At 35.6% G+C, this 26069-nt stretch overlaps 1 protein-coding gene and 1 non-coding gene across 5 annotated transcripts in view; both read left to right on the top strand.

The window, feature by feature from the left end:
- The window catches only part of SANBR (SANT and BTB domain regulator of CSR), a 40245-nt gene extending 38940 nt beyond the window's left edge, over positions 1-1305 (top strand). For all 4 annotated transcript variants that reach the window (XM_072937689.1, XM_072937690.1, XM_015237022.3 and 1 more), the window contains one exon: positions 747-1305. In XM_072937689.1, coding sequence (XP_072793790.1) covers positions 747-783 — 37 coding nt within the window. In that variant the 3' untranslated portion in view covers positions 784-1305. The remainder of the gene's footprint in view (positions 1-746) is intronic.
- An 18875-nt stretch (positions 1306-20180) lies between these two features.
- LOC116279443 (U6 spliceosomal RNA) lies at positions 20181-20285 on the top strand. The gene has a single exon (XR_004188806.1). It is a non-coding gene; the product is annotated as a U6 spliceosomal RNA (small nuclear RNA).
- Positions 20286-26069: the final 5784 nt, after the last annotated feature.

Here is a 26069-nt window from a genome sequence, read left to right as displayed (position 1 = left end):
ATATTAATCAGGACCAGATTTTTAACTTAAAAGTTAAGACTTTAAAAGGTCACGAGCACAAAATTTAATGAAAGTATAGTTTGTTTTTTTTTAAGTTTTCTGTTTATTGAATTAGCTCTGTTCTGAGCCAACTGTTGATGAAAATGTAAGTTACAGTGCTGCAGTGAATTAGAATTTTTATAATATTTATAGGTCATTGAAATCTCTCTTGTTCCTTGTTTTATTTCTCTTAATCTAACTAGTCTAACAATCTAAATGTAAAATCTAATTTGTGGGTCCTATGTCATTTTACATCACAAATTTTCTTTGGAAGATTAACAGTTACTGAGATTTGATCATTAATACAGATCCAAATGCCTTATCTGCAATTCTGAAATCCAGGAAAACCCAGAAAGCCAAAAAGCTTTCGTCATACATTGGTGGCAACTCAAGTTTGATCTGATAAAGGTTTTTGTTTGTCCCACTTAATGTAAATGCTCATTGTTTCACTGAAGAAATATTAATGTGTCTGATTATGGGGCACTGCTCCAGATTCATAATATATAATATGTGAACCATATTATCTCCCCAAATTTAAAAAATCTGAATTCCAAAATTCATCTCCACGAGTTTTTGAAAATGGATTATGAAGCTATATGAAGTTTCATTACACTTTGACACTGTCCAGCAAATATAACCCATAGCAGCAGCAACTTCCTGTTGTTTTAGAAGCACCTCTGACCTTCTTTTCTGTTTAAAAAATCCAGGTCTAAAAGTCGTTTTGGTCAAGGTCGTCCTGCGTAAAGCACCTTAAAATATAACTAAGATGAGAGAAGACACACCTGTGGATGTCTGGAATTGCTTACTTCTTGAAGATCTTCAGAACAATGACTTCTAAATGTTTTAAGTTATTTGTTAATTGTTCTTGCAAGTCGCATCAGTCATAGTGCTAAGGGAAATACATAGTTAGGTCTTATGAAATCTAGTTGTAAATATGAAACTTCTTAAATCTAGTTTTCCTTTGGTGTGATGCTAGGCTACGCTAAGACTACTGATATTTGTTATCTTTATTTATTTGAAAGAGAAGAAGCCTAAACTCTCAAAGTAGCTAAGAGTTTTTAGACTTAAAAATTAGGGGAACACAGCAGATGGTAGTACTGTGCATGTGCACTGATGATAGTGTCTTTTGGGCTGTAAATCTCGGGATAGCACTGAGAACTGCAATTTGTGTGATGAAGTTCCCAGTGATGCTAATTTTAAGTTTGCATGACTGTTAAGGAGCAACAGATCTTAAGACTGCATTAAATAAAGTTTCAAGGTGAGGTATTTCCTGTGTTGGGCAGAGGCTTAATTTTTTCCAGCATTATTCCATAGAAAGCACAATGTTAATCCAACTTTTTTTTTTAACGCTTATTTATTGGTCATCTGAGCTGAAATTACTGATTATTACCTCTTCCCTCTGTGAAGCTAGTGCCATTCTGAATTTGTTAAAATAACTATTGATAGTTTTAGGATATTAAATCATTTCAGTTATAAGAGACACCCACTGTACAGTTCTCAGGGCAGTAAAATTCAACCATATATCTGTCACCATTCAAATAGCCCCTTAAAACAGTTGTAATTTACTACTTTAGAGATGGGTGGAAGGCAAGATTCCCAAATACATTTGATAGATGAAAAATTGCATATATTCAAGAGAAATCAAAATAAAATTCCATTCTATAGATCATGTTTTAATTTTTCAAACCAAGCAGAAAGAGTGCTCAGGGAGAATTTGTTCCAAATTAGAAGCATACAAAAATTATGTGTTTGGAAATTACTTATATGTAGGTCTCTGAAAAACCTTTAAGGTGCACTGTTTCTATTTTTAGTCTTCATTTGCCTTATAATGGAAATTTCTTCCAATTATTTAGAGGACAGACTTGCTAATGTATAAAAGCAGTAATTTCTGTTGAAATGCTGAGATGTTACACTCAGTTTACACATATAGAAATCATTATCTTTAATGAGCATTATAGTTGGTAAAAGAAGCTGGGTGTTATTTGATGTTATATGTATGGCTTTGCCAAGATTGAACTGTTTGGAAATTTTATTGCAATTGATATAGTTTTCAATTGTTTGATATTTTTTAAATAGATTATAAAATTTTTATTTTCAAAAGAAAATGTTTTATAGTACATGCTCTGTATGCCCTGTTACTTACATACCAGAATCTTGCTTAGTTTACCGTATTCTCTGATCAAAAGGATTTAGGTTTGCACATGTTATATAGTGCTGTGATGGTCACAACGAAAAGAGGAAAATATGCTCATTGGATTTTTAACTGATGGTAACAGGGCATATTACTTCTCCCCTGGGGGGACTGTACCACTGAATTGATTTTTACGAACAGAATTTATCAGAATCTGATTTTCTTCAGAGTGCGCTTTTTATTTTGTTAATGTCTGTCTGTAGTACATGGCACAGGTACCACGAACATTTTAATCAAACTCTTAATAGCACTTCTTTTGCCTAATACTTTGAGGTTTTACCTTACGTTAATTCTAAATCCACATTTCTTTAATTGAAATAAACATTAAAGACAAAAGTTGTTTGGTAAGTCCCTTGATCATTCCGTCTTCTCAGAAAGGTCTAAGTGGGCCCTAGATGACAGGTTTTCATGGAAGAGGTGAAATTTGCAAATTTTAAGATTGTTTTAAATGAGATTTTTGGTAAAGATTCAGCAAAACATTTCAGGGATAAAAACTGCAGAAAGAGTAATATGGTAACAGTGCTGATTCCATACTCTTGTGTCACTTTGTTACTTTCCTTCTTCAGAACGCTCAACCAGGTATTGTGAGATATGCTGATTGTTTTGGAAGCTGAGGCTGAAGCCCTATCATGCCAATCTGCCAAAGGCAAATCTTAGTTAAAAAAAAAAAAGAAAAGAAAAATATCTCCAGTACCTGGAATTAATTCTTCAACCTTCAACTACTCGTTGAGGGACTATTTTGAATCCCACCTTTTCACACCTCTCAGTTAAAAGGCACTGGGATACCTAGCCTGTCCAATTCTAATAAGCTAACTCTCTCATTTAAAGCTGACCTATTGGAGAGGATAATATGGGGATAATGTTATTCCCACCTTTATAGGATTTAGAGGGGATTAAATGATTTATAAATCTAAAACAATTAGCATAGTAATTCTCTGTGCTAAGCTCTCCAGAAATGTTAACTGTTGTTGTTGCGTTATTTTAATATTTGGGAAGTACCCTTAAATTCTTTAAGATGAGAAATCACTATCGCTCTTCCTATAGCTTATGTTGCTGAGGCTGATGTGTGTTTGTGTTTAATGCAGGAAAGAATAGAGGCACCTAGTACTTCAATGTGGTTGTGGCATCATTTGTTACTTTGTTACACTAAACATCTTGCCTTATTTAAGCAGAGCAAACATTTGTAGGAAGAGCTAGGTAGGAAAACTATCTCCTGATATATGGTAGTGACCTACTCTGTTTTCAAAGAGGTTTACTTTCAGTAAGTGAGAAAGTGAAGGCTGCAGCGTGGTTTTAGAGCAGCTCTCCTTCCAAGATTATCTTTCCTCAAGCTATCTTGAGAAAAGGTAGCTAGTTTTGGTCTTACTACTTGTCTATGGCAAGCCTAATTCTTATCCAACTAGAGGTAGTGTAGAAGGGTAGTGGTTAAATGTGTATGCTGAGGGTGGTGTCAGCTCTCTTAAGTGCCTTATTTCCTTCAGTCTCACAGTAAGCTCCCAAATCAGGTATTATCCCCATTTTATGGATGGAGGAGAAAGTTCAGAGAGGTGAAGTAACCCACACACTGGGATTGGAATCTGCCTATCAGCCCATTCCAACACCTTCAACAATTTTACCTTGGATCACCTGAAACATTCTCTCCTGGCTCACTGGCAGCTCCTTCAAACTGAAAACAAGTAATCCCGCTCACTTCTGTGCTTACAGTCTGTTGTCCAACTGCCTACTTGACATTTGTATTTGGAATACCAGTAGGGGTCTCCATCTTACAGTAAACACAGAACTTGTGATGTAAGTCCCCAACACCCACCACCAGCTCCCTGCTTGTTAAGTAAATGGCTCTACTGCTCGCTCAAATGCACAAGCTGAATATCTAGCAATTACTCATTATTACTCTCTTTCCTTCACTCCCCACATCCAATTCATCAGCAAGTCCCAGACCTACCCTACATCCATTTGCTTATCTCCCATCTCCATAATCACCACTCCAAGTTATTAACATCTCCAAGCACTAACTCCAAGCATTAACGTGAAATCCTATAAAAGTCTTCTAAGTGATTCAAGCTCCTACTTCAACCTCTGTTATCCACAAAGCATCTATAGTGATTTTGAAATGTGAGCCAGATCACATCACTTCCCTGCTTAACACTCCAGGAGCACCCCATCCAACCTAGAGTAAAATCCAACCTCCACTGCTCGGGTTACAAAGCCCCACATGGCCTAGCCCCTGGCTGCCTCTCAGGTCTCCTTTCCCGTCTTCTACTACATTCCAGTCACATTAGCCCCCTGATCCTCCAGTAAGTAAGCTCAGTCCCACCTTTCAGTTCCTTTACATCAGCTGTTTCCACTGTCTTGAACGCTGTTTGTTATAATTCAGATTTTAGGTTAGATGTCATCACACAGGAGGCATTTCCGTCTACATAGTGTCAGTAGCTGCCCAATCCACTCTCGCCACATTATCATAGTTTTATTTCTGTACAAATCTGACATTATTACTGCAATATTTTTCTTTTTTTGTTGGTTTGCAGTTTGTCTCCCATGCCAGAAAATGAAATGCATCCAAATTGGAAAAGAAGTAAAACTGTTTTATGCATTCACAGATGACATGATTTTGTATATAGAAAATCCTAAGAAATGCACTAAGAAACTATTAGAACATATAATTAAGTTCAAGACTTCAGAATGCATGATCAATATACAGAAATCAATTTATTTCTATATACTCAGCAATGAAAAATAGGAAAATGAAAGTTAAAAAATTCCCTTTACAATAGCATCAAAAGAATAAAATATTTAACAAAAACATAAAATGTATTCTCTGAAAACAACAGTAATAACCCTCAACTTAATCTATAGATTCATCACAGTTCTGTCAGAATCCCAGCTGGCTTCTTTGTAGAAATGGACAAGCTGATCCTAAAATTCATATGGAAATACGAGGAACCCAGAACTATCAAAACAATTTTGAAAAAGAACAAAGGATTCACACTTTCGGATTTCAACTCTTATTGCAAAACTACAGTAATCAAGATAGTGTAATACTAGCGTAGGGTTAGACATACAGATCAGTGAAACAGAATTGGGAGTCCAGAAATAAACCCATCTATTTATGGCCAGTGATTTTCAACAACAGTGCCAAGATCATTCAATGGGGGAAAGAATTAGCTTTTCTACAAATTGTTCTGGGAAAACTTGATAGCCTCATGCAAATGAGTGAAGTTTGACACCTCATGCCATATGCAAAAAATTGACTCAAGATGGATCAAAGACCTAAATGTAAGAGCAAACCATAAAAATTTTAGAGGAAAACACAGGAGTAAATCTTCACAAATCTGGATTTGGCAGTGGATACTTAGATATGGCACTAAAAGCACAAGCAACAGAAGAAAAAATAAATTGGACTTCACCAAGATTAAAACATTTGTGCTTCAATGGACACAATCTAGAAAATGAAAAGATAGCCTAGAGAATGGGAGAAAATATCTACAAATCATAAGTCTGGTAAGGGACTTATATCCAGAATTTATAAAGAACTCTTACAACTCAGCATTAAAAAGACAACCCAGTTTTTTTTAATGGTAAAGGATTTGAACAGATATTTCTCCAAAGATATACAAGTGGCCAATAGCACTTCAAAATATGCTCAACATCATTAGCCATCAGGGAAATGCAAGTGGAAATCACCATGAGTTAACTCTTTACACTCAATAGAATGGCTGTCACCAAGAAGCCACTAATAATGTTTCCAAGAATGTGGCAAATGCAGCCACTGTGCAAAGCAGACTGGTACTTCCTCAAAAGAAATTAAACATAGAGTTACCACTTAGCCACCAGTTTATCCTAACAGGTATACTATTTTCTATTTAGTCTCTTCTTGTGTTTATATGTGCATATATGCACATATCCATGCAGAGAACAGTATTATCTGCCTTTTTTATTTTGACAGATGGAGAAACTGAGACCCAGATATGGCAGCTTGTTTAGGGGCAACAGAAAAGAATGACCTGAGCAGTGTGCTCTTGATGACCTTATTGCTGGGTTAAACAAGGTAAAACATGCATGGAAAGCACTTAGCACAGTGTCTAACAGAGGTAAGTGCTCAAAAAGTGTTCAGTGGTATTATTAGACCACATGAAGATCTTTTAGAAATAACTATATTGTGCTCACTCGCATTTTTGTCCTTGACTCACATTGATCCCCCACCTAGATTGCTCTCTCGTTTTGCTGCCTGTGGGAAGTTTTCCCCTTGCTCCAAGCACCTCCTCCATGAATCCACTGACCTCTTCTCCCGGAACTGTATTGCACTCACAACATTGCTACAGTTTAGCAGTCATCTGTTCTTGTTGCTTTTGTTGGTGGTGGTATTGACTCCCTAGTCAACACTTACCCTCTATTAGTAAAATTGTATATGAAACAAACATAACTGTTCACATTTGTTAATTTTGAGTGGTGGATTGTTGTTTTTGACTATGCTTCTCTGTGGTTAATATGTCCCCCCCTGAAAAAAATATTGAGCCAACTATAAGCTATCAACCATTAAAATTAAGAGAATGTCAGAAAAATTAAGAAAAAGTGAAGCTTTGTTGAGAAATGTAGGCAACTGACAGAATTATTTTATATCAGGAACATATAGTTGAGGGGGTCACTGAAGTGTATTCATTATTAACCGTAAGTAGTCACATGACAGCATGAGTATATGCAGTCATATATACTCAGAGAAGAAAGATGACTTTTTCCCAGTAAGCAGTGGAGCTGAATGTTAAATGACATCTAGCTTTGCCCAGCATATCAGTGTTCATCTCTCTGACAGTGGTTCTGGACTCGGGCCTAGAGTTGGTATTTTTTTTTAAAGTCACCAGGTGACTCTATTTTATAGACGGGTTGAGAAACATACTGCTATGTGACGTGATACCTTTAAATGGCTAACACTGTAAACCTCAGCCAGAGATGTGTTCAGGAGCATAAAAAACAGGAAAGCTTAGATTCTGACACCAGAGCGCTGCCATAAGGTGGCGCTAAAAGTACAAGGAAACCATAGTTTAAAAGTCACATTAAGCTTTATGCTTGCTTAGTCTTCCTTAGCAAGTGTATATAGGCATATTGCTTATAGAAGGAAACAGAATATTGGGGAAAGAAAGAAGAAATTATAGCTAAAATACTTAAGGAATCCTAGAAGACAAAACAAGAAAGAGCTTCCTTTTTTTCGGAAGAAAAGCAGAAAAAGAAAAAAGCAAGAAACACCATTTATAAGATCAAGTTTAAATTTGATGCCCATCTTCAATGCCAGAAATGCCTATTCTTATAGCCATGCTTTTGTATATTTATAGGTTTTATGTTTAGAAGTCTCTAGTAGTTGTGAAAAAATGAGAGGGGGGAAAATGTTTACAAAACAAAATAAGTGGTGGGAAATGAATTAATGCAAATCCATATATATAGAATAATGAAATGTTTCTCCTTTTAGTAAATATTTTAGCTTAGCAAAACTATATCTTCTAAATTTTTAAGATAAGATCCAGATTATCAAGCCTGCTAAACTCTGCACTGTCCTCACTGTGATTATCTGAAGACCTGCCACCCTGTTCCTCCTGTGGTTCTTGGCAGAGACACAAAGACACAGAGAAACATTGGACAGATTACACACCAATATGTTAATAGAAGTTATTCAGGGATGGGGCAGAGAACGTAGAATTATAGATGCTCTTTCTTTTCATTTTGGCTTGCCTGTATTTTCTCTTTAATTATTATTAAATATTTCAAGTAGAAAACTACAGAGGATAATTCAGCAAACATCCAGGTACCTACCTACCACGCAGCATTTTGACATAATAGCATGATATATATATTTTATAAGAAGTGAAATATTGCCAGTATCCTCACCCTATTGTAGATGATCCTGTTTCCAGCTCCTCCTTTCCCAGAAGTAAACACTTCCTTGAAGGTGATGTTTATTATGCCCATGAATGTTGTTATACTTTTACTACATATATTATACATTCACAGCATAATACACTACTTAAACTTTATATAAGGAACTCATACTGTACATCTCCTTATATAATATTTAGACTCTATGTTTTTGAGATTTATACATTTTGAGACAAATAGCTTATTTTAATTTTTTAAATTTTTAAAAATTTTTATGGTAAGGAGGTAATTAGGTTTATCTATTTATTTATTACTTTTAGTGGACTGAGGATTGAACCCAGGACCTCATGCATGCTAGGCTTGCACTCTACCACTGAGCTATACTCTCCCCCCGAGATAGATACCTTATGTTTGTTTATTTTAGCTACTTTATAGTATAGTAGTCTATTCTGTGAATCTAGAAAAATGTATTTATCCATTTTCTGTCAACGGACATTGAGGTTATTTTCAGTTTTTTTCTTTTTCTTTTTTTTCATGTCTCTTAAGTCTCTCTTTTATTTTTTTAAACATTTTTTTATTGAGTTATACTCATTTTACAATGTTGTGTCAAATTCCAGTGTAGAGCACAACTTTTCAGTTATAATGAGCATATATATATTCATTGTCACATTTTTTTCACTGTGAGGTACCAGAAGATCTTGTATATATTTCCCTGTGCTATACAGTATAATCTTGTTTATCTATTATGCATTTTGAAATCCCAGTCAGTCCCTTCCCACCCACCCCCGCCCCCTTGGCAACCACAAGTTTGTATTTCATGTCTGTGAGTCTGTTTCTGTTTTGTATTTATGTTTTTTGTTTTGTTTTGTTTTTTAAGATTCCACATATGAGGTATCTCATGTGGTATTTTTCTTTCTTTTTCTGGCTTACTTCACTTAGAATGACATTCTCCAGGAACATCCATGTTGCTGCAAATGGCATTATGTTGTCGGTTTTTACGGCTGAATAGTATTCCATTGTATAAATAAATATACCATATCTTCTTTATCCAGTCATCTGTTGATGGACATTTAGGCCGCCTCCATGTCTTGGCCGTTGTAAACAGTGCTGCTATGAACATTGGGGTGCAGGTGTCATTTTGAAGTAGGATTCCTTCTCCCTAAGGTGGATCTCTTGTATGCAGCATATTGAAGGTTCTTGCTTTATTATCCAGTCTGCCACTCTACGTCTTTTGACTGGAGGATTTAGTCCATTAACATTTACAGTAATTAATGATAGGTGTGTGTTTATTGCCATTTTGAACTTATTTTTGCAGTTGATTTGGTATTTCCTCTTTGTTCCTTTCTTCTTCCTTTTGTGGTTTGGTAATTTTCCGTTGTATTATCTTGGATTTTATTTAGTTTTTGTGACTCACTTGTAAGATTTTGGCTTGTGGTTACCCTTTTTTGTTAAGTCTATTAACCCATTATTATAACTGTTTTTATTAAACAGATAGTAATATAATCTCAAACCCATCCTACAGAGAACAAAAAATTTAAAAAGAAAGAAAGAAAATACTCTATTTCCTTGCTTCCCTCTCCCACTCTTTATGATTTAGATGTCTTCTTTCACAATTTTGTGTTTATTCTATTTGTAATTCATGATAGTTATCACCTTTCCAGTTATGAGTTCCTCATTTTTGTAGCATCCTGCTTCTTTTCTATTTAGAGTAGACCTGTCAATATTTCTTTTAACATGGGTTTAGTGTTGCTAAACTCTTTCAGTTTTTGCTTGTCTGTGAAATACTTTGTCTCTCCCTGTATTCTAAAGGATATCCTTGCAGGGTAGAGTATCCTAGGCTGCATCTTTTTTTCATTCAGGACTTTGAATATATCTTGCCACCCCCTTCTGGCCTGTAGTGTTTGTGTAGAGCAGTTTTTTTCTTAAAACAATGCTGCAAAAACTTTTGATCATTGTCCTTGTGCATACATGAGTTGCACAAGTTGGCTAAAGCTTTCCAAAGTTTTCTCCAGAGTTGCAATACCATCTTGACCTCCTACTAGCAGGATGTGAAAGTCCCCGCTGTTGTGCTGCCTCACCAGCAATTAAGGTTCTGTCAGTCAGGATGACTCAGGTAGGCCACAATAACCAACAACCACAAAATCTCAGTGGCTTAATTCAAAAGTTTGTTTCTTGTTTCTTGCTCGTGCTGCAGGCGCAGTGCTGTGGGTCAGCAGTGAAGAGCTGTTCATTGCAGTCACTTGGGGACCTGAGCTGAGAGGCTCCATCTTGACACATGCTTCTGAGAGTCAGGGGAAAAGAACTAAAGGGCTGGCACTCTGGCTTTGAGAGTTTCTACACAGAAGTGGTGCATATCACTTCTGCTCACATTTAATAGGTCAAAACAAGTCATGTGATCACCTCAAAGAGTCCCCGTTCCTACCTTTAGGTTGAATGTTTGTAAATGGTTATCAAAGTTCTGATAGGCTTTAATTTTTACTAGTCCAGTGAGTATGAAATAGTGACTTGATATTTTTATTTACATGCCCCTGATTATTAGTGAGGTTGAGTGTATATTCAGATGTTTATTGGCCATGTGTGTTTACCCTTTTGAAAATTGCCTGTTTATATCCTTTGCCCATTTTTCTATTGAGTTTTTAAAATTTGATTTTTTAGGGTTTCTTTATAGTCTGGCTAATAATCCTTTACTGATTCTATGCATTATAAATATCTTCTTCCAGACTGTAGCATTACTTTCCACTTTTAATGTAGTCATGCTTGTCAGTTTTGCCCTTTATGGTTAGTTCTTTCTGTGTCTTATTTAAGAAATTCTTTCCTATCCTAATATTTACACCAGTGTTTATTTTCAGAAGTTTTAAAGTTTTATCTTTTCACACTTAGATCTTTAATTTACCTGGTGTAGACTTTGTGTATGGTAGGAGGTGGACATCTGATTCTTATATTTTTCCATTTAAATGTAAAATGATTTCAACTTCATTCATACTTTCTTCACTGATTTATAATGCGGCCTGTCATACAGTATCATGTTTCTATGTATATATAAGCTTTTCTGGGATCCATATTTTGTTCCATTGATGTTTGTCTAATCCTGTGCTAGAACTGCACTGTCTTAATTCCTATGGCTTTAGAAAGGCCTTGATATCTAGTTAAGTCCAGCCATCTTGTTCTATTTTTTTTCTAATTTTTAATAAGTAGTTTATACTGTTTCAGAAGTAAACACTGTAAGAGATTGTATATCAGCGAAACAGAAACCATATTAAGTGTTTCAATAGACAACTGTTATTTTAAAATTGATTAAATAGACAATGGAGAATTTAAAAGTGAAAAGAGGACATTGAGGTACTGTAATAATTGCAAGTAGTTGCCACCACCCTTAGGGCTGAGGGAACAAAATGAAGAAGTTTCCTATTTATCATTTGTATTTTTACTTGGGGAATGGTGTCTTTTGGCCATTCAGAGAGTTTTTATGTTTAGCTACTCAAATTTACCAATCTAATCATTCATGACTTCAGATTCTGAGTCACATGTAGAAAGGCCTTTCACATTTAAAGGCTATAAAGAAATTCTCCATGTTTTCTTCTAGAACCTGTTATGATTTTATTTTTCCCATTTAAGTGTTTGGTTCATTTGAAAGGTTTCATGTTATAATGTGTGATCCAAATTTATTTTGCTTTCAGATGGCTTCCCAGTTTCCATGGTGTCAATAAACACACATACTAGATAGAATTCTTTCCTCTACTATTTTGAGATGCTGAATTTATTATATACTAAATTCTGGTTTAAGGTAATTCTACCTACAAACCCCAAAATGGCTCAAACAATAGAAGTTTACCTTTCATTTGAATGAAATCCAAATAGCAGGTAACTTCCTGAGTTAGTAATTCAAGGACCCAGGCTCTTATCATCTGGTTCCACCCTCCTCAAAACAGGCTTCCAGGTAGCCGTGGTTACCTAGTCACAGGACAAGGGGAGAGCAGAGGAACTTGTGGCCTGGTGCTGGCACACATCACTTTGGTTCAAATTCAGTTGCTTTGAACTCAGTCACACGGCCACACTTATTTCTCCATTCATGGAATCATTTTATTTCTAATTAGTATTTCCTGTTGCCTTCTCTCCTTCTTAATCTTGTCGAGGTTAGTACCTTTTATCAGGCTTTGAAAGAACCAGGTTTAAAAAAAAATCCCATTAATGAAGAGATTTAAAATTATGACTCATTCCCTCCCACCATCATTCCCCACAATACTGTCCCTTATGAAATACATGAGGCTAGTTTTGCTAACATGAAAAAAAATTTTTTTCTCATTCCTAGATCATGAAATTTTTTAAAATTTAGTACAGAGAGCATTTTTTCAGAGCCCTGCTAGCAAGACTATATAGCAGTTAGTTTGTAAACACATAAATTGTCCCAAACTTGCAAAACAAACTGTTTACAAAAGACACTTGTCAAAGCTCAGCTACCTAGCAGGCTCACAGACTATCTCTCCTTTTTTTAAATTTAGAGAAATGATGTATATTGCAACATCCTTTAACATTCCACAAACTTGTGTCATATAGGACATTGTAAAGCCCACATTATCTGTATAAAACTGTGCATTATACACACAGAAGTTAGAGGGCCTGGATAGAGGTAAATTTAACCTGATTGACTATCTCCTATAATAATATTACAGCCATAAAACTTTTATTAGACTAATCACCAGTGTGGACTTGTCATTTCCTATTAACCTACAATTCTATCTATCGTATTTTTGTTTTCTATTCATTAATATTTGCTTTTTACTTGAACATATACAAAAGTAGCCTGTGTTCATGGATAGGATAACTCAATATTATAAAGTTACTAGTTTTCCTCAGGTAATATACAAATTTAATGTGATCTCAATTAAAAAAGCATTTTTTCTGAGAACTAGATGAGTTGATTATTAAGTACATATGGAAGATAAATATATATAAGAAGATCTGGAAAAAGAAATGCAATTTGGTGTGCAGGATGGGCTGGCCCTACCATATACGAAAGCATTCTATAAAGTCTCTACAACTGCAACTGTGTGTGGATCACTAGAACATAAGAGAAGGTCCAGAAGTAGACTCAAAAAAATAAAGAAATTTAGTATGTGGCAAAGGTAGCATCTCAGACCACTGGGAGAGATGGACTATAAATTAAGCATCAGGACAAATGAATATTTTGAAGAATATAGACTTGGATTATACCTGATCTCATATATTAGAATAAAATCCTAATGAATCAGAGAACTCTTTGTAAATAATTAAATCATATAAATACTAGAAGAAAATATAGATGAATTCTTCTATAATCTGGGAGTGGGAGAAGCAATAAAGAAAGACTGGTAACCTTAACTACTTTTTTAAAAAAAACTTCTTCATGGCAAAGAAATAAAGTCAGGAGAGATTACAACCTGGAGAAAATATTAACGGTTTTATTACATAGGGCTACTCTCACTAATATATAATAACTTCTTTAAAAATCAAGACAAAAAGACATAAAGACAAAAACGTATGAGAAAAGAACAAAATATTGAATAAACAGTTCCCAGGAAAAGATATATGAATGGACTTCAAACAGACAAATGAGAAGATGTTCAATGTATTATAGGAGAAATGCCAATTAAAACTACACTTAAGTACCAAAATGACAAAAATCCAAAAGAATAAAGTGGTAGTACCTCAAGGAGGGGAATTTGGCAGTATCTAGTAAATATATGTATGTATTTATCCTTTGACCCAGCAATGCCATTTCTAGGAAATTACTATGAAGTTACAACCTGACAAATGTAAGACAATACAAACAGAAGATTACTCAGTGTGGAATTATTTATACACAATAGCGCTAATGTGAAAACAACTCATATGTTCAGCAGGAAACTGGTTGAATAATAGGACACCAACACATTAGAATACTGAACAGCCATTAAGAAGAACAAGGACAAAGATTATTTCTATGAACTTATGTGAATATATTCTTAAGTAAAGAAGCAAGAAGTGTATAGATCAAGAGTCTTCTGTTCAAGAAGAAAATAGAAACAATAATCTAATAGATTCTATTTTTAAACAATATATTCACTATTTTACTTAATATATCCATATTAGTTTAACAACAAATACATTTCTTTTTTTTAACATTTTTAATTGATTTATAATCATTTTACAATGTTGTGTCAAATTCCAGTGTTCAGCACAATTTTTCAGTCATTCATGGACATATACACACTCATTGTCACATTTTTTTCTCTGTGATTTATCATAACATTTTGTGTATATTTTCCTGTGCTATACAGTGTAATCTTGTTTATCTATTCTACAATTTTGAGATCCCAGTCTATCCCTTCCCACCCTCCACCCCCCTGGTAACTACAAGTCTGTATTCTCTGTCCATGAATCTATTTCTGTCCTGTATTTATGCTTTGTTTTTGTTTGTTTGTTTGGTTTTGTTTTTGTTTTTTAGATTCCACATATGAGCAATCTCATATGGTATTTTTGTTTCTCTTTCTGGCTTACTTCACTTAGAATGACATTCTCTAGGAGCATCCATGTTGCTGCAAATGGCATTATGTTGTCAGTTTTTATGGCTGAGTAGTATTCCATTGTATAAATATACCACCTCTTCTTTATCCAATCATCTCTTGATGGACATTTAGGCTGTTTCCATGTTTTGGCTATTGTAAATAGTGCTACTATGAACATTGGGGTGCAGGTGTCATCCTGAAGTAGATTTCCTTCTGGATACAAGCCCAGGAGTGGGATTCCTGGGTCATATGGTAAGTCTATTCCTAGTCTTTTGAGGAATCTCCACACTGTTTTCCATAGTGGCTGCACCAAACTGCATTCCCACCAGCAGTGTAGGAGGGTTCCCCTTTCTCCACAGCCTCTCCAGCATTTGTCATTTGTGGATTTTTGAATGACGGCCATTCTAACTGGTGTGCGGTGATACCTCATTGTAGTTTTGATTTGCATTTCTCTGATAATTAGTGATATTGAGCATTTTTTCATGTGCTTTTTGATCATTTGTATGTCTTCCTTGGAGAATTGCTTGTTTAGGTCTTCTACCCATTTTTGGATTGGGTTGTTTATTTTTTTCTTATTGAGTAACAAATACATTTCTTTATTTTTGCAAAACGAAACAAAAAAGATCAGCCAAAACCAAAACAAAAACAAAACTGGTTATCACTGGGGAGCAGGAATGAGATGGAGGGATTAGAACTGCAGAAGCTGGGCTTCTCTGAACATAACTATTCTTTACATAGTTTGAAATCAGTATAGATTCACTATTATAACGTAAACAGATTGACACATAAAATGATCACAGTGGAGATAAAATAGGAAGCATGAGAGTTAAGAGATGTTAAAAAAAAAAAGATGTTTAGGAAAGAAAATCAACAAAACTTAGAAAATGACCTAGGAAATGGTTGGGGAGGGGTGGACAAATTGAAGATAATCTCAAGATTTTTTTTCTTGGAAGAGCCACCGGCTGAAGTGAGAACCAGAAATAGAAGAGCAGACTTGGAGTCGGGTGTCTGGTAGAATTGTGCCCAGTTTCTTGTCATTCACACTAAAGCAGGCCAGGAGAGGGCCCCACCCAAAAGCACAGGCTTGTAGACAGGCTTCCTCTTGCCTAGTTCTTAAATGTGACCAATAGCCAAAAAACATTTCTTAACAACCCAACAGAAAAAGAGCAAAATAAACTAAGAGAAAAAATGACCTTAGAGGGAAAAACTAATTCAGGTAACAAAATAAAACATTAAAAAATAACTTTAATATAAGTATCTTCAGAAAAATTCAAGAACATTTGTATCCATAAAATAAATACAAGATAATACAAGAAAAAAGAGAATAAGGAGGAGCTTCTTTACTTGCTGAAATAAAAATGCAATTATAGGAAAGATTAAGGAAATAGCTGTGACTATAGGAGGAAAAATGATGATTGGGAACTTTTGATCATTCAACTTTGGATATTCAACATCTGACTAATAGGAGTTCCAGAAAGAGAAAATCAGAAGGAGGATGAAATTATCAATGAAATAAAATAATTCAAGAAAAGTTCTACAACCAAGAAACACAGATTTCTAGATTAAAACAATTGCAAACTTGTTTCCCTTAAACTGTATACATTTCACTTTAGGTTGTTGTAATGATTATATAATATATGTATTGCATTATCATGTCTTTGTCAAACAACAAAAACTTGAACTTTTTTTTTTGCTGCAGAAAGTGTCCTTTTAGTGACTTAAAAACTGAGTGGCATTTTATACTGAACTTAACCATATAAATGGAATTTGTTTCCTGAGCTATTTTTGTACCTTGTCCTCAAATGACTATGAAGAAATAAACTGGCTAAAAAGGAACTAGAAGAATCTTCCACTATCTTAGCTAGAAATGGGCTACAGAAGTTTTTATCAAGGTATAGTGCACAATTGTTCAGGGTAAAGCACAGACAGCTCTTAGCATTTAATGCATTTTCTTTATATCTCTAAAGTTCCTTAAATATTTAACTTTATATCAGGAAAAGGACAACTGGAGAGTAGAAGTTCAACTGCAGACTTTTTGTATCAATGACATGTATATAAAAGATCCAGAGATGACCCAGGTGGATCTGTGTGTGAGCTCTGTATATATGGATAGTGCTATCATGTGTTTCACACTTAATGATATTTTACTCTTGGAATATTCATATATGTGTACAAAAATATGTTTAATAACTTGCCATGGTTCTGTTTGTCATAGTCATCATTTCTTAAAATTGTGCTTTTTATACTGAAAAATAGAAGTAAGTGATGCCCAAACAAACAAGGTATGTCATTGTGAAATTTACAATGCCAAGGATAGAGAGAAGCTCTAACACCTTCCACAGAGGGAAAAAAAAAGCCGTATTCAAAGCATAGGAAATTGAAATGATATATTCTCAAGAGCAACACTGGAAGGTAGAGGACAGTGGAGCAAAGCAGACAATAGAAAATGCTTTGGACTTGGGATTCTGTGCCTAGTTAAACTATCAAGTGTGAAAGAGTCACAAGACCTGTAGTTAATCACTGACTCAAAAAAGTGTACCTTCCACACATACTTTCTCAGGTTATTTGTGTATGTCATACACCAACACAGCGAAAAAGAAGGTGTGGCTACCCAAAAAACAAGGGACCCAGCAGAGGAGAGATATGAAGAGGATCTTTAAGTTATGCATTGGAACCGGAGAAGAAAGTGCAATCATAGAAAAGTCTGGCTCTTCAGTGAACGACATTTACATAACTACAATAATGTAAACATTGTTTTTTGGTTTTCAACTTTTAGAATCAACATAGGTGGGAAGAGGGCAGGGCTTGTCCCTGTAATCCCTTTGTTCGCAGCTCACCCTTTCCCACTCCCTTCAAGCTATACCTTGATCTCTATGGGGCCACACAGATGGTGATCAGATCAAGATGTGAGTACATCTCAGTGATTGCTGAGGTTGAGAGTTAGCCAGTGACTAGATTAATGAATTACGTGTCAGGGAAGCCAGCACTGGAATCTGTGTGAATCAGAGGGGTGAGTGGAGACTTGAACTGGTTATAACTGGATTTAGAAAAATTAAATGCCTGAATGTTCTGAAGTAAATTCAGTAATCCATCATATGTAACATATGTTCTTTTAAAATTTCCTTTACACTGGAAAATAGAGATGTTTAAAGAAATCTTTAAAGATTATTCAATTAAATTAAGGAGTATTGTGGGACAGATAATGTTGGTTGCTTACTCAGCAGCCATTCTCTTTCTTCTTTGCTTATAGAATTCCAATTTCATTCAGGTATTAAGTGGTAAAATGCTTTTAAGGGAAGCTGGTCCTTCGCTAGCCCCAGAAGATGAATTTTGATCAATCCACTCTAGTAATGGGGATTCAAATTTCCTTGCCAGTGATTCATTTAAGAGTGGACATGTGATTATGGGTAATGAAAGGTGAGGGAAAGTCTGCTGAAGTGCTCCTGGGAAATTTCCCCTGATGTTTAAAAATAGGCATGACTAAGGGATGTACTCTTCTTCCCTTTTGGGCCTTTGGACGTTGTAATGTCAGAACATTAAGCTTAGAGTTGCTGAAACCTCGTTGCAGTCATGAGGGGAACCAAGATGGGGTAAAGCTGCTACGCTGAGAGATGAAAGGGGAACAATTTAAAGACAGTCTTGGGCTGGTGATTAACCCGTTGACTAAACTACCCCAGGACATTTTCTGAGAAAATGCATTTCTTTTATTGTTTCAGACAGTTGAGTGGATTTCCTGTTACTTGCAAGCAAATATATTGTAACAGATCCAAAAGAGTTCTGGGAGGGAAAAAAGATTCTAACAAATTCTGGCCAAGATAGTAAATATATTTTTTTAAAGTGATTTCTGAAACCAACTGATTCGATCTTTTAAAAAAAAAAAACATTTTGAAATAATTTTGAACTTACAGAAAAATTTTAAGAATAGTGCAGAGAATTCCCAAATGTACCCCGAGACCACATTCAAGTTTTGTGAATTGTCCTAGTAATATCCTTTATATTACCTAGGAAGGATCCAATTTAGGTTCAGCCTTATACCTCGTTGTCATGTCTCTCTGGACTGTTTCAATCAGGGAAAGTTTCTGAGTCTTTGAGTTTCATGCCCTTAACATTTTTGAAGATTATAAGACAGTAATTTTGTAGACTGTCCCTCAATTTAGATTCGTACGATGACACCTCATATCGTGCTGAGTGGCACACAATGTCAATTTGTACATTAGTGGTGGTGGTAAATTTCATCATTTGATTAAGATAATGTCTTCTTATCTTCTCCATTGTGAAGTTATTTTTCTTCTTTGTAGTTAACATATATTATATGTGGAGATACTTTGAAACTACACACATATCTAGTTCCTCACCCCTTTTTTATCTACCAGTATTAGCACCCATTGATGGTTCTTTCTTGAATCAATTATTACTATGATAGTTGCCAAATGGCATTTTTCTATTTCTATCTTACTGTCAGAAAAAACTGTCTCCTCTCCCTGTATTTTATTCATATAGTCATATCGTGGGTTCTACTTAATTGAATGATTTATAATGTATAAATGGCATTAGTTTGATGCTTAGGTTATCCCAGACTTGGCCAGTGGGAGCCACTTCATGTTGAATTGTGTGTTCTCCTGACATGTCTCCATCATTTTTTTAACACTTCCATACCTCTTGGCACAATAAGTTTTTCCAAGCTCAACTTTAATTTTTCCTGTTCTCGTCTGGAATCAGCTAGTTATTCAAGAAACACTGGCTTCTTTGAGTGAGGAATGGTATTTAGAAACCAACATCTGGGTCCTAGGTATGCTCATTTCTACTGGGATATTTCTGCTTCCAGGCCCATTCTGTGGACAGAGCTAGGAAGTATAAGTATATACCCTCTATATTTTTATAACTCCCCACCTGTATTGTAAACTGCTAATTCACATTGATAATTCCAAGTCCAATTCAATACTGCAGGATTCATCTAACTTTCTCCCTCTTTGTTTTTGTTTCTTCCTTTTCAGTCAGTGAGAAATCTGGCCACCATTATCTGAAATATGTTTACTGATAATGTTGAATCCCCTGTGCAAGCCAATCTCCTGACCCCACCTGACTGCCCCTGCCACCCTCTGCAGTGCTTTCCTCACAATGGGTTGCCATTATCTGCTGCCATAGGGTCATCCCTGTTTCCCTGCTCTGATACTATCCTTATAGGGTTCACTATTATGTTCTCACTTGTGAAATCAATTGATTCTGAAAATAAATAGCATATGACCTTTTTCTTTGCTAATAAACAGATACCATATAACATCAAGAAATTACTCAAGTTTATTTAACTTTTTAATATTAGAATGACAGTATTCAAAAAAAATTCTCCAGTCTAAAAACACTGTTTGCTTTGGGGGGGGGCAGTAATTAGGTTTATTTATCTATTTGTTTAATGGAGGTACTGGGGATCTATTTGCTTTTAAAATATATTTAAAATACCTTGAACATGCAAAAACAGGAGTGAATCACAAAAATATTATGCCATGAAAAAACAAAAAACAAACCTAGGTACAAAAGAAGTCTTTACGTACTGTGTTTTACATACTGTGCTCACTTTGGCAGCATGTATACCAAAAATGGAACTTTACAGGGAAGATTAGTGTGATCCTTGTGCAAAGATGATACAAATTTATGAAGCATTATATATATCTTGCTATGATTTTAAAAATCAGTAAACTAGAAAGAATATATACCATATCTTCCATTCACATGAAATTTTAGAATAGGAAAAACTGTATCTATAGTGACAAATAGCCAGTCAGTGGTTGCTAAGGGCAGGAGGACTCACTGCAGAGGGCCATAGGGAACTATGATGGAAATGGAAATTCCATTTTGCGGGGATGGAAATGTTCTGTAACTTGATTATAGTATAAATTTGTCAAAACACTTGAAACTGCATACTTAAAATGCATTTCACTGTATGTAAATTATTTCAACAAAAATGATTTTTAAAAAATATTGGTTATAGACTTCTAAAGAGCTGGAAAGGATCAGAGAGTCTCCTATTTTTGCAGATAATAGAAACTGAGGCTTAAAGAGGCTAAAGTCATTAGACCAACTAGTTGGCTGCAAAATTAAGAGACTCAAGTTTGCAAGCTTCAACTAGTTCACTGTCTTTCCACACCAGTCTCTTCTTTCTTGACATGCCAGACTGCCTGACCAGAAAAGTACTCTACCAAAGATCAAATTTGTGTTTTTCCTTCCTTTCACAGCACGGGCTAGGATTGAGAATGACAGAAGGAAGCCTTACTTAGAAGGATAGGCAAGCAGTAAGGATTCTGAATGTGCTGAGAGAAAGGCTCAGCAAGACTTTCTGTGTCTTGAGATAAACAGAATTTTTAAAACTGCCTCATTTTTTTGGTAAGTGGTGCTCACTGGAGAGAAAGGGAGAAATGGTGGCTCTGGAACCATGGTAAACCCAGTCATCCTGACCCAACCCTCCTGAGGCTGTCTGTGATCTGCTGTGGCTGATTGTTAAGAGTGGGCTCTTGTTAGGCCAAATGTGGGCCAAGGAACATCCTTGGCAAACAGCCTATCATTCCTCAAAGAGTCTGACCTCACGGCAGAAATATAGATCGGCAAGGGTGACATCCACACAAGCACTGCCTCTTGGATCCAGTTTCCAAAAGTGACAATGTGAGATAATGGGAAACTATAGCATTAGCCAACTGATCAGACTCCAGTTAAGAACAGAACCCACTGTAGACTGAATAAGTTATCCCTTGGGGTATCTGGGCAATCTATGAGGGAGTGTTCCACAAGTGGGAAATAATGGGCTTCCTGCTAAAAGGGCTTTTGGGTGATTAAGCATTTGTTTGGGAGAAAATAAAAGCATTGCAAATAGGTTTGTATTTGAGTTTGTAGAGCAGGTTATACTAATTTTATTGGAAATGTTAACTCATCCATGCAGCAATATTTATTGAGCATGTACTTACTGTGTGTCAGACACTGCTAAGAACTAGGGATAGTGGCTACACTCCTAGAGTTCAGGGAGTTTAGATAAGATGCTTCACAAATAGACTGGTATGGTGGGGAGTACGGGTTTCAATGGGAATTCAGAGAATAGATCCCTAATCTACCCTTTGGGTGAGGGGAAGGAAGGATGGGAGATGCCTCTCTTAAGAAAGTAACATTTTAGGCAGAGAGCTGAAGTAGAGGTTATCCACATGAAGAGGATGACATTGTCCTAGGAAGGTGGGGACATAAACAAAGCCCTGGAGATAAGAGGATGTGACTCTGTCAGGAAAAGGCAAGTGCGATGATTTAAGGAACCTAGGGTAGCAGGAAAAGATGTGGGATGAAGCTCTGGAGATACAGGCCTTGATCCTAAGGGCAATGATGAACCACTGAAGGGTGCTGAAGGGTGCTAAACAGGGCAGTAGTGTGATTTAAATGTCTAGAATATTTTCTCCGTTACAGTGTAAAGAATGGACTAAGGAGGGATGCGATTTACAGGGAGACCATTAAGAGACTTATTGGAACTGGTGAGAATGATGGATATAAATAGATTTGAGTTAGAAAATACAACCTTTAAGGAATTGATTGGGTTTTATGATGAGAGGAGAGAGAGAAAAGTTCAGGATGATGCACATTGTTTCTGACAGATAATACATCTGAGTACTTATAACATCTTTGTGCATATATGTGCAGAAAGATACTCAAGGCAATCCTTGCTATCCAAACTCAGGAACTTGAGATTCAAGAAATTTTTGGATAATTTTTTTTTTTTTGCTATCTAAACTCCTGCTATTGGCTAGCTGACACTCAGAAACAGATAGATTTGGATAACAAGATTTCTTTGGATTCTCTACCTAAATCCAGGAACTGAAACTCAGGATTCAGATAGCGTATTTAGGATATTTGTTTTTGTTTCTGTTTTTAAAGAAAGTTTTTTATGCTGTTCCTTGCCATAATAGATTCAGTGTTTTAGGTAAGAACAAACTCTAGATCATGAAGTATGAAGTTTATATTTTAATCAGTTGGTATTTAGGAGAAAGCTCCCAATATATATGGTATTAAATGTATTCCTATGACAAAAAGTTTTAAATATGAATGAGTAGCTCTATTTTTTAGTATTTTAGTTTTACGTAGTAGATGTGGTAATAACTAAGGAAATATATTTGCTATCAAGTGACCAATTTGACAAAAATCTATTATCTTTACAAAAACCAATAGAATTTTTAAAATACTCACCACCACTCTAAGCTTCCAATAAAGGAAATAAAACAAATTTGATTTTAGCAGCAAAGTACTTTTAGCAGAGTTTGGAAATAAAAATTTCTTCTGTATTCACTTCTGATAAAATGATTATCCTTATTTGACTTCTATGACTGCTGTATATTTTTTTCAAATTTGTATAAAAGGTGTGAAAATAACCCTCAAAATGGCAGTGATGATCCTCTAGTATTCCAGGAGAGTCTTTCACAGTCAGAGGTGACAATATATACCAAACATTAGGACTTTTTGAGATTTGTGAAGGGATTTTCAAAATGTTGAAAACATAAATGAAAACTGATTTATATGGGGCTTGATTATAGGAAAAACTTATTATTTTAATGTTTAATCTCTTGGTAAGAATTCCTTGAGTGATAGATCACTAGAATTCCCTCCCATAAAGCAAAAACATACATGTCTTTCCACAGACCACCAAACACATTTGGACATCTATCTAGGTTATAAGTGTAGATGTCAGATAAGCTTATATATAATGTCTGTCTCCTACTTCGTAACATCTCCTAAACATTCCTCATAACTACTGCCCCTCTCAGCTGATGCCCCATCTCACTCACTTTTTACTGAGAAAAAGACAATCTCATCTCCTTTCACCATATCTATGATTTACCTAACCTGCAGCCACCTTCTCCTTTCCTCCCGTATCAAAAGTGACCAATCGCTCTGCCTCTGCCCTGGATCCCTCTGGCTCTCACCTTCTCTAGAACTTCACTCCACCTCCTACATCAGCTCTATCAGGACATGCCACCCCAAAATAAGCCACTTGAGCATATTGATTATTTTGAGCAGAGCGCACTTAAGAAACAGATGCAGGAAGGGCTCTCTGACCTCCTTTTTTCTATCTAAAAACAGGCCATAAAATTTCCTGTGAGAAAGGTACCCTTCCTGTACTAGGAAGAGAAGACAACCCTTATCATCATAGACTGGGAATTGATGCTGCAGTGGATCTGTACAAACTTACCAAAATCACTCGTCTATTTTGCCCTGCTCCCATTTATCTCATAGCTGCTTTCCCATCATTGACTGCTCCTAGCCCAAACCCCTTTGTCTTGTTATTTCTTCACAAGTTTATTGTTTCTTTGTTTAGAAGGTATAAAAGCTTCCTGATCTGGTCACTTCTTCGGGTCTTCATTCTCTTGTGAAGGTCCATGTACATGCAAAACTTTAATAAAACTTGTATGCTTTTCTCTTGCTAATCTGTCCTATGTCAGTTTAATTCTGAAGCCCAGCTGGAGACGCTAAGAGGGTAGAGAAGAATTTTCCCCCCCTACACTCCCATCAGCATAGAAATATACCTCATCTCATGTTTTAAATCATCCCTCTTGACCAAGCATTAACCCTTCAGCCACTATCCCATTTCTTTATTCTCCTTCACAGCAAAGCTTGAAGGAATTTTTCCTCAGCAGGGTCTTCAAAGTTTTTTGCCTACAACACCTTAGAAGAATTTTATAAAGCTGTGTACTCCCTTGGCATGTTTTTAGTTTAACATTTAAATTTTTTCATATTATTTACATAGTTGCGAAGGCTATAATTTCCAGAATATTGTAAACATTGGTGTTTTAACACTGTCATGTGAATCTTTAAAATGTATCAAGTAAATCTAAATGTGATACTCATCATTCACTAAAAAAACCAAAAACAATTTTAAAATCTTGTCTTTAGCACACAAATTTTACATCACTTTTTTAAGTTTAACTCCTAGTTCTAATTCACTTCCCCCACAGAATTTTATCCTAATGTAATATATCTTATGTTTCACAGTCTTTTATTGATTACCTATCATATTTCTTTGAAAAAAAGTATATGAAATTAAAATGTTTACATTTTTCCTGTGACCAGAAGTCTCTAAAAGTTAAACAATATCTCATGGGTTTATTGTAATTATTAAAACATAATGGATCAAAATCACATTGAAGTAAACTTTTATTGGCAGTGCTGTCTTAGTAAAATGAGTGGGTTTTTTTTCAACTGGCTTATCTTTTCAAGCATAACTTACTGTTCAGAGTGATGGGGCTCAGCATCACTTATATTCCAATTGCTCATATTTATGTGATAAGAAACTTCTTCATATTACTAAGTAGATAGAAGTCCTCTTACAGCAAAACCAGTCATTTCTTTGGACTCCTAAATTAATGCCAAATATGACTGTGTGTACTATCATTTATCATCTATCATCTTCTTCAATTTGGTTGAAAGAATATGAAAACACCCGGCTTTTAAAAATAATTTATTGGAGTTACTGCTTTCTCAAGTCCAGGTCAATGTTGTGAATTGTCCCTCTGCTTGTCATCCCTGGACATTTTACACCCATTGTTAAACAAGGAGGAGCTGTTTGCCTTTCCTTTATAAAAAGGGGTAAGGATGACTGAGAAAGCTGAGGCAGGAAAGGAGAAGCTGTGGCCACAACACAGGCCTGCTCTCAGGAACACCGTTGTTAGGAAAATGCAATTTTAGGAAAGTTTACATGAAATTGAGGACCTGAAAATTGATCCCTTGGAAAGTCTTTGTGTGCCCTAGTTTGAAGGCCACTGGTATACAGATGCTTTTGTACTGATTCCTATGCACTCTTAAAATCCACCCTAATTGCACCTCTGTCCCCGCAATGCCATTGAAAATCCTTCTACAAAGGCCATTAAAAAATATCCACATTTCTGAGTCCAAATAAACATCAAGAATAAGAAATAGTTACAAGCTTCAGAACAAAGAAAAGAAACTCTAATGCAGAAATCTGACCCAAAGTCACTATTAAAGAATTTACCCTCACAGTGGTTCAATACACTGCCCTCCTTTTATAATTAACATTACTAAGACCAGGACCTGGGGTATATTAGTTTATGGACAGGTCTCCTGATCCAACTGGCTCCACATAGGAGTGCCATAGTTGTGCAAAACTGCATGTAGGCAGCCATGGCTCTGATCCATTTTCCAAAATAAGCAGGCCCATTAGAGCTTTGATGAAGCATCTCACCAGGTATGGGCAGCTTCTGAAATGGGAAAACTGGGCGTTTTAAAGAAACATTTGGTTAGCCATCTCCATCACACCCTCTTAGGCAGGTATTGACATTTCAATCTATTGCTTAGAAAGGGAAATTTATTAAGAAAACATTTGGTAGGACTCAAAAAAAAAATCACTGGTCCCTAAACTTCTCTCCTAAGGCCATAATAAAACCAGATACTGAACACAAGATGTTCTGTGGGGAGCC

The sequence above is a fragment of the Vicugna pacos genome, chromosome 15, assembly GCF_048564905.1.
Source record: "Vicugna pacos chromosome 15, VicPac4, whole genome shotgun sequence".
Classification (NCBI taxonomy): domain Eukaryota; kingdom Metazoa; phylum Chordata; class Mammalia; order Artiodactyla; family Camelidae; genus Vicugna; species Vicugna pacos.
Note: the sequence above shows the minus strand (reverse complement) of the source record. Positions and strands in the feature narration are given on the sequence as shown.